Below are 10,402 nucleotides of genomic sequence, written 5' to 3' on the forward strand. Positions count from 1 at the left end.
ATCGATCTATAATAGTTGTAATGACAACAATCGATTAGGACCAAATTCTAATAACGTTAGTGGCTAAGACTAAGCCTATTATACCTAAAAGTATATTTAATTTCAAAGCAAAAAGTTTATTCGGGTTGACCCGAAACTTATAAATCAAACCCAAGAACCAACCCGAATTACTTCGGTTCGGGTTCGGGTTAGTCTTTTCTCGGGTTCGGGTTTTTCGGATTGGGTTAGTTCGAGTTCGAGTATGTGTTTTCTCGGGTTGGATTTCGGGTAAAAGTGATATCTTGAACCACTAACTTTCTATTTCACACGTCGTACCATCCAATAAAGCGGGAATGGCTAACAAATTTGTTTTAAAAAGAAATCCTTAATTAAGCTTATAGAAAGAGAAAGGTATAAATAACAATAAATATATAAATAAATAGATAAAAAACAATAAAAAGGAAAAGGCAAAATGCCAGATTTTGGCACGTCCCCTTTCTCACTCTGTTCTTTTTACTACAATGAAAGTGACAACTCTGGGTAGGCGAAATTCACAGCGTATCACATGGATACGTACTATTGGTTCATTTTTTTTAACCCCACAAAGGTCTCAGATCTCTATCTCACCCTGGTCTCCCTTCATGAAAACCATCTTCGGAAGTTCGGTCACCTCTTTAGCGGGCACCAAACTCAAAACGAACCCAACTTTGTCAATTTTTTACATAACACCGCATACGGAGAATTAAACAACTACTCCGGTGCTGTTAAATCCAGAAATATGAGGAAGTAGGTGGATTGTGTGTTTCTTGAGGTGTAGGGACAAATAGGGTTTAGCAAATTAACCGCTATAATCATTAACCGAACCATAACTGAAATAACTGAACCGCTTTTAACCAATAAACTGACATAACCCATGGGTTAGTTAAATGATTTTTTGAATACCACTAAATACGGGACGGGTTTGGTTAAAGATAATTTTAGTTACTTTTACATAAATTCCATTATTAAGCTTCTTGATTAAATATTTTCCCGATAAATAAATTGTAATTACATATTTCTCTTTCTACTGTTATTACCCTTTTATCCTTTTTAATTTACAAACCACTACTGAAAAAAACAATCGTCCCTTCCAAAGAACAATCGTCCCTTCAACTTTTTGATTGAATAAAATTACGTTGCAGGTTATATGATTAAATCAATTTTCATTGCATATTGTGGATTTGATATTTCTCTTTGTTCTTTGCACATTCTATTCAATTTAATTTTGGTAGCTAGTAGTGAATTTGTTGTCATTCTTATTGTGTTCATATTTTTGCATCTGCAGATGCGGATATTTGTGGAGCTTTGATATGTTATATTTAATATCTTGTCTGTGATTAAATCTATGTTCTTGATTATATCAAAAAGTACTAATTTTATTGAATAAACGCTTATAAAGTTTTAAGAGTTAAATAAACGCCATGTAAGTTGACAAATTGAAATAAAAAATAAAGTGTTTGGCAAAGTTGTTTTATTTAACCATCCAAGCCAATGTTTCCATATATACTGTACAGAGGTGCTAGATAGGGGATCATGTTCTTGTGTTGATATGTATGCCTGATTCTTGGAGTGTGTTACAGTGAACTGCATCCGTGTATGATCGTGTGCTGTGTTGTTGAATCATAATTTTTGGATGCTCCTACTTTATGTTTGACCCATTTGGTAGATGTTGTAGTTTCGTACTATGTTGTTTTTTTAACTTACAGTGTATATGTTATTTTGTAGTCTGGCTGGCCCAATAATTTTAGAGGCCTAAAGCGAATAAAAATTCCGGGGCTTTTTTTTCATGAAATTGTAGGTTCTTAGTTTTTATATTTTTATTTGACCATAGTAGGAATTTAATAGCATCGAACCAATTTATAAACTAGATAAACATTTTCTTACAAAATAACGTTGATTGCCAACTTATAAACTACATTTTGACATAGAATGTGTTACTAACAGAGATGAAATTGGACTTTAGATTAGGGTTTGGTTGTTAGTTTTAGTTATTGTCTTTGTTTATAATTAAGATTTTAACTCTTACTTTCTTATATAATTAGGCCATTAGGGTATTAGGAACTTTGAAGATGAAACCACATCCTAAGCAAGCACTTATTAGCAAATTTTTTAAAAGAAAATTTCAAGAGTTTGATGACGTTGATAGAAGTCCAAATATTGGTAATGATGTGCAAGAACAAGATGATGATGATAATATTGGTCTAAACATTCCTTCGACTTCAAGTCCTTCAATTCCACATACAATTGATTTTAATGATCTTCATTCGGATCCCTTTGATAGGTCACCTATTGCTAGTTATCACCCTAATCAAAGAGATGACATAAGACGACATTATCTTGTTAAAAAGGCTTTTCAACCACGAAATCGTAACTTTCCATTCAAAGCCTATAATGGTAAGCCGAGACGTTTAAATGTAGAATGGTTTGATAATTATCCGTGGTTAGAGTATAGCATAAAAGTAGACAAAGCATATTGCTTATGTTGCTACTTGTTTAAAGAAACTATTGGTAATCAAGGTGGAAGAGATACTTTTTCAACTGAAGGCTTTTGTAATTGGAGTAAACCAGGTGCTTTAAAAGAACATGTTGGGAAGGTTGACAGCTATCATAATAAGGCGATGCAAAAATCTGACAATCTCTTGAACCAAAAACAATCCATTAATGAGAAATTCAACAAGCAATCTCTTGAACCAAAAACAATCCATTAATGAGAAATTCAACAAGCAAAGTAAAGAAGAAAGGATCGGAAATCGGTTTCGATTAATGGGTTCGGTTCATAGTACCAGATTCTTGTTAGAAAATTCTTTATCATTTCGTGGTCATGATGAATCGGAGGACTCTTTTTCTAAAGGTCTTTTTCTTGCAGTTTTAAAGTTGATTAGTGAAAATAACCCGGATATTGGTAAGTACACATTAGGGAATGCAAAAAAGAATAACAAGTTGACATCTCCATCGATACAAAAAGATATTATCGAATGCTTTGCAAAAGAAGTAACCAAAATGATTTGCGAAGAAATTAAAGACAATGTTTTTGGGTTGTTAGTAGATGAGTCTAGTGACGTATCTTTAAAGGAACAAATGGCTGTAGTCGTGAGGTATGTTGATAAACTTGGAGTTGTTAAAGAGAGTTTTATTGGAGTTGCTCATGTGAAAGACACATGTTCCTCAACTCTTAAACAAGCCATTGTTTCTTTATTAGCAAGTAACCAATTGAGCATGGATCAAGTAAGTAATAAGTTTCATACTTTAATTACAAAAACTTTAACAAAGATTATTTGATTTATCTTATATTTTCTTTTTGTTAAAACAGGTTAGAGGTCAAGGTTATGATGGTGCAAGCAATATGCGTGGAGAGTTTAATGGGCTAAAAGCTTTGATTTTGAAAGATAACCCGTCAGCACATTACATACATTGCTTTGCTCATCAACTTCAGTTGGTGATTGTGGCTGTTGCAAAAAAACATACCCGTGTTAAAACTTTTTATGAATACCTTGCCATGATTGTTAACACGGTTTCTGCTTCTTGCAAACGAAAAGATATGATACGCGAGCAAAAAAAGAAAGAGTAGAAAAAGAAATTCAAAAAGGTGAAATTAAGACCGGAAAAGGATTACACCAAGAGGTTTCCCTTGTACGAGGTGGAGATACACGATGGGGTTCTCATCATAGAACAATCATAAGTTTGCTTAGATTATTTCTGGAAGTTGTTGACGTGCTTCGTTATATTCAAAAAGAAGGAGATGCCACTGAACAACGAACCCATGCAAAAGGTATTTTATCATATTTCAAAAAACTTGACTTTGTTTTTTATGCACACTTGATGGAAGATGTTTTAGGCCACACAACTGTACTTTCAAAACATTTTAAAAAAAAAAGTCAAGATTTATTAGAAGCGGCTAAGTTGATAAATGGAACAAAACGAGCATTGAATGATTTAAGGCAAAACGGGTTTGCTTCAATGTTGGAAAAAGTAACATCTTTTTGTGTAAAAAAAACATCAAGATGTTAGATATGACGGAAACGTATGGTAAGGCTAGAAACCAAAAGAATTTCATTACTAATCGACATCATTTTGAAGTTGACATTTTTAATACGGTTTTGGATACGCAAATCCAAGAATTTGGAAATCGATTCAATGAGGTAACAACTACTTTGCTAGAAAACATGTCGGGTTTAAATCCTTGTGACCGGTTTTCTAAGTTTGACACGTCTAAGATAATTGCATTTTCTGAGATGTATGAGAAAGATTTTACTACAAAAGAAAGAGGGTGTCTTTTGGGTGAGCTTAATGTCTTCTATCACTCTGTAAAAGAAGATAAAAGATTTGCAAAACTGGATGAAATAAGTGATCTTGCTCGTCTAATGGTGGAAACCGGAAAACATCTTTCTTTTCCTTTGGTATATCGGAAATTGAAGCTAGCGTTAGTTTTACCGGTTGCAACCGTAACCGTTGAAAGATGTTTTTTTAAATTGAAGCTTATCAAGACGGATTTACGCAATCGAATGGGTGACGATTATTTGAACAATGCTCTAATTTGTGTAGTCGAAAGAGAAACATTTAATAAAGTAACGGAAGACGATGTAATGGCCCGATTTCAAGCTATTAAATGCCGAAGATGAGAGATCATCTATTAGGTAAGTGTGTTAACTTTATTTGTTATCGTCTTTTTTTTACATGAATGTATGATGAAAACAAAATATTTTAAGTTACCCCTGGAATTTAGTTCTAGATCCGCCACTGTGTTTTAGGTTTGTTAAATAAAACAACAAATCACGATTAAATAATATGATAATCTCAACATCTTTAAGGTGGTATTTTATGCAACAATCCCCTATTATTTATATAGATAATCGTACTTGAAAAGTGAAATTATTAAAAATAAGATTTTTATATGCATCAATTTTATCTTTTAGCACAATTAAATTTAAGGCCAATAAAAGAAATTAGATTGTTTTCCTATTTTTTAGCATGTTCACCCCCTATGCCATTATGTCTAAAAAATATCTAGGAAAAAATAAAAAATGGCAAAAAGAGATTCGAACTTTGGGTGCCGAGAAACAAGAAGCACCACAAAAGTTAAGTCTTTCATCTCTTCTGCCACTAAGCTAAAGCAAGGTGTACTATATTTTACAGTGACATAATATATATAATAGTTAGTTATGTATATTTTTATTTTTAAATTGAGGCCCAAAAAAATTGGAGGCTCGGCTTGGGCTTCTAATACAGTTGGGCCGGCCCAGTTTGTAGGCCTAAAACTTGACCAATTGTTTGGCTGGACAAATTTCTAGCTTGGCTTTCACAACATGTCGGCTCGAAGAAGGGATCAAAGAATGGCAATGAAGATGTTATGGAATAGGGGAAGTGATACGTGCCATATTCCAAAACACTAGTTACTTGGTCCATCTCTATGTTGCAAAGTTTTGCTCCACGTTCATCCTTCACTTGCATTTAGTTAGGAGTTCCTTTTGCATTGTTAGTTAATTTATTATGTTGCATGTTTCTCATGATTTCAGTAGCCACGTAGTGGAGTTTTTGCATATTTATTTTATTCAGGGGCGAAGCTATGTGGGGCCGGGGTGGCCCGGGCCACTGCCGTTTTCTCCGTTAACGGGGTAAATTTCGCAATTTTTCTCGAAAATTTCTATAGGTATTAAGCGCGGTGATGTATTTTTCCAAAATGCTACCGGTCACTACTGATTTGTGTTTTTAATATAATACCCCATCGTTTGTTTTTTTTTTCTAAAATCTCGTAATATTTATAAACAAAAGTTACAAAATAGTAGTCGAATAGTAAAAAGATTTGTTTTTAAAAGATATTTTAGGCATTTGCAATTCTTCTTCTAGGAATTCACCCTTAGGGATGAGAGCGGTACCGTACCGGTGCCGGTACAGATACCAAAATATTAGGTTCGATACCGGTATTAAAGGTAAAATTTGAGATATACTGGTACCAAAACTCAAAACTTTGGTATCTATTCAGTACCGACGGTACAAATCTGTACCGATTTCGGTACCGGTACCGGTATCAATACCGAATTTGCTTATCCCTACTCATCCTCCCTCTCGTATCATCATGAATATTTTAGGTCTTTGTTGGTTAAAAAAGTATTTTGTTTTTTTATTGTAAGAACAATTGTTTAAATAAATGAAGAAAAATTAGATATATAGATGTCATATTGTTTGATCCGACCCGACCGAATCACCGACCCGACCCGAATCACCGACATAAACTGAACCGTCGACCCGAAAATTTTTAAGTCCGTGACTTCGGTCACCCCCGTGACTAAGTTCAAGCTTCGCCACTGATTTTATTTCCTATAAATTGTACTTGCATTCTGAATAGAAATGAAGAAGAAAGTTCTCTCTATTATTTCTTTGGAGTCTAACATGCTCAAAGGGTCAATATCTTAGGAAATTAGCCATCTCAAATGTGCTTCTATCAGAGGGCGAATGATGATATGGACCCTCGCTACCTTTATGGTTAAGTTTAAATGGTTGTTTTCTCAATAACTTAACTAAACTAACTAAACAAGTTATTGTACCTTGTTGATGTTTATGTAATTTATGTGTATATGTATATAAATCGTCGTGACGTGCATGTGGAAAAGTTTGCAAAAAATTATAGTAGTGTTACTTATTTTTGAAAAATTGGAAATACCGGGAATACAAATATTTTTTTAAAACGGGCCAGATACTTTTAGAAACGACAATGGGTTATTAGCGGTGGCACTAGTCGCCGTTATTGCCTCGTCAGAGACTTGCTGGAAAAGTATTAGCGGCGATGATGTGTGTTTTTGCGCCGACGGTGTATCTTATTATAGTGCATGTATGTTGGTTTATAGTTTTGTGGCTTAGTGGTAGGAGGCTTGGTTCTTCAGTGAAGACTCAGATTCGAATCTCACTTGTGTTACTTTTGGGTGGATATTGGCAATGAAAGATTTAAGCTAGGCATTGTGCAATATTGTTAGTTCGAACTTGAGCCCACCTGGGTTTTCGTCACACCGTATGTTATCCCAGAGAGTTATGCTCTTGTGGTGACACAACGACTATCAAGTAGCAGTCGGCGTCATGGTTTCTCTAGAGAACGCCCAAGCCAAACTCTGAAGCTAGCGTGGGTCTGGTTAAGAAAACATAGTCTGACTAGAGTGGAACATCGAGGCTCTCCAAATTTGATGATATGTAATATATGTGATTTAGGAAGGGGATATATAAATGCCTCAAAATTTTAATCATGCCATAACCGAATCGCCACATTTATTTTAAGTGATTGTTGCGATTCTTACAAATATAAACACAAATCGAACTACATCTAGATAATGGGTTAGCGAGCAACAAGCTGCGCCGCTATCCTCTTTTGAATTGCAAAGCCTATTCTACTAAATATAAATCCTTAGTTCATCGGGCTCTGCGAGTCACTGTGGACCACCTTCTGCACCCGCTCCAAAAAGTGAACCGCCTCGAGAGCTAGGGAGCCAAATGTGTCGAAGGCAAATGGAATGAACACGTGCTGATTCTCCAAACACGCTGCAGCATGCTTAGCAATCTTCCTAGATTTCGCCCTCAAAACCACCTGTCCTGACCCCCACCAACAGGGACACCCAGTGAAGTCGATACACGCATGCTTAAGTGAGGTATATGTACTTATAGATGAACTATAGGCATGTCTAACGTCTAATTATATGCAGAGCTTTTAAAAAATCATCAACGAATTTATTGTCAAACGAATTTTTAATAACTAAAAAGAACTATTTCTCATTCTTGTCTTAAATCAATTAGTGGAGTTTTCCACGTTAATATTTGTCTGGTGCTTTTTATATTGAGAAATCTGTAATTTGGCTCCCTGGGTTATAGTCGCTGGATGGAATAGTCACTGAAAAAGAATTTGCGAACTTTGACTCCCTATGTTTCTCCGACGGGTTCTTCTGCCGTTAGTTGACTTACCGTTGACTTGAAATTACCATTATGCCCTTTTATAATAATAACAGCACATCTTCATCATCCAGATCTTCAAAGTAAATACATATCCTCATCATCTACCCAGATCTTCAAGGTGTACCATCATCATACTCACTCAAACCTAGATCTTTATCATCATCATCATAGAACACCAAACCTAGATCTTCATCATCATCATACCCACACCACCACCAACGTACCCCCTTCACCAAACCCGGAAACCCTAAACCCCAAACCCTAAAACATAATTCCGACAGAGGTGACCGCCGGAAAATCAAGAATTTGAACGAAAGATGTCCGGATTTGAATTTGGGCGGAGGTGACCCGGAAACCCTAGCCGCCGCCACCGTCTTCCTGTTGCCAGAACCCTAGCCGCTGCCATCACAACCATCTTCATCCGGTAACAGTTCATGCTGGCGGTAACCCTAGCCGGCGCCACCACCGCCGTCATCCTGTTGCCGGAAAAACGAACCGGTCTTCTACATCACCATGGAGCCATCGCCGCCACACATCTCTCTCTCTCTCTAGCCGCCACCACCACCGTCTTCCTAATTTCTTCAATTTACAATCTTGAATACAGAATCTTGAAACCCTAAACTCACTAATTGGAAAAGGTTGAAAGTTTGATTAGTTTCAAAGTGGTTTATGGTATGGATATGAAGATGATAATGAGATTTAGATGAAAAATGAATTGTTATGGATGGATATGGAATTTATGTTGATGTTGGTATGATTAAGATGAGGGTGATATGGATATAAGGACATGAGGATGATTATGAATGATGATGATGATAAGATTATGATGATTATGATTATTATTATTATCGTTTATTATTATTATTATTATTAATATTATTATTATTATTACGAGATGATTACCAAAATGCCCTTGGCATCCGTCAGTCAACGACGGTCAACTAACGGAAAGGAGTCAGAAGAACCCGCCGGAGAAACATAGGGAATCAAAGTTCGCAAATTCTTTTTCAATGGCTATTCCATCCAGCGACGATATAACCCAGGGAGGCAAATTGCAGATTTCTCTTTTATATTACTTTTCCTTGTTATTCTTTGCCCTAGGTTAGAATTCATATATAGCGTAAAGTTAAGATACATGGTCCAATAAAAATGAGAAGTATGAGAAGAAATTTAATTCATTGATCTTAAATTTGGATGGTAGAAATTAATTTAAGAATAAAAATTGATAAGAATAGCATTAAGGTAATAACCCACTTATGATGACTTTCTCTCTCCACATGCAATGCACATGTCAATTCCTCCGTCATTTTAAAATGGCTATAACTTTTTAACGACATTTTTTTAGAATTTTTTTTACCATAAATAACAAACGTTTTTTATCTTTAATTTGAATATCATATTGTTATACAAAAATATAAAAAAAGTTAGTGAGTTTTTTTATATTGTGTTATTTAGTTGTTCATTGTGTTTTTTAATTGAGTTTTTCTATGCATTGTTTTATAAATTTTGGTCATTGTATTTTTCAATTGGTACTCATATTAAAGATAAAAACTAAAAATAAAGAATACGTATTGTGTCTATTTATTCATCATTGTGCTCAACATTTACTTAATTTGAGAAAAATAGTATTATGTTCATTGTGTATTACGTTCAAGTCATTGTGTAATATATAGATTCCACTGTGTTTTACGTTTCAGGTCATTGTGTTATATGTATTTACCAGTGTGTCTTACGTTTCAGGCTATTGTGTTATATGTATTCATTATTGTGTTTTACGATTCAGGTTATTGTGTAATATGTATTTATCATTGTGTTTTATTTATTAGATAATTTGTTGGTATTTTTCATTATATTTACGTTATTACACAACGGTGTTATTAGTATTTAAAAAAAAACACAATGATCAGTTGAAAGACACAATGACGAAAAAACACAATGACAAACAGAAAGACACAATGAAGAAAAAAGACACATGGGTAAGTAAAAAGACACAATGACGTAATTTTCTTTTTATATATAACAAAATCATAGTCATTTTAAAGATAAAAAGACGCTTGATCATATGAAAAAGTTATAAACGTTTAAAAATGATTGGAGAATTAACATGTGACTTGCATGTGGAGAAAGAAAATGTACACTATTAGTTTTATACCCCTTATTTCTTTGGTTTATACTTGACACATGTTAATAAATTATAACTTTTCACACTTCTCATTTTTGTTGACCTTTATTGAATAACTCAACCCTTCATTTATATATATATATATATTGTTATGATTATTTTTACAAATAGAAATGTATTGAAACTAAAATAAAAGCTATCAAATTTCTATTGTAGTTTATAAATCATGTTCGTTATACTTGAGAAAAGTACACAACTTTTATTTAGGCTCAGTTACGTTGTTTTGTTCACGGTTAACAGACCCATCATTGACTCGTTATAACCTTCAAA

General features: G+C 34.2%; 1 protein-coding gene across 1 annotated transcript; it reads left to right on the forward strand.

Annotated features, from left to right (window-relative positions):
* Window positions 1-2,773: 2,773 nt before the first annotated feature.
* On the forward strand, window positions 2,774-4,333 carry LOC143596572 (uncharacterized). The gene is made up of 2 exons (XM_077075314.1): window positions 2,774-3,243; window positions 3,329-4,333. The coding sequence occupies exons 1-2, from the start codon at window positions 2,782-2,784 to the stop codon at window positions 3,584-3,586; spliced, it is 720 nt and encodes a 239-aa protein (XP_076931429.1). The 5' UTR covers window positions 2,774-2,781; the 3' UTR covers window positions 3,587-4,333.
* The last annotated feature ends 6,069 nt before the right edge of the window (window positions 4,334-10,402 follow it).

Source organism: Bidens hawaiensis, unplaced genomic scaffold, assembly GCF_021521415.1.
Source record: "Bidens hawaiensis isolate Kalapana, Puna unplaced genomic scaffold, B.hawaiensis_p1.1 tig00046711_1, whole genome shotgun sequence".
In the NCBI taxonomy this organism is placed as follows: domain Eukaryota; kingdom Viridiplantae; phylum Streptophyta; class Magnoliopsida; order Asterales; family Asteraceae; genus Bidens; species Bidens hawaiensis.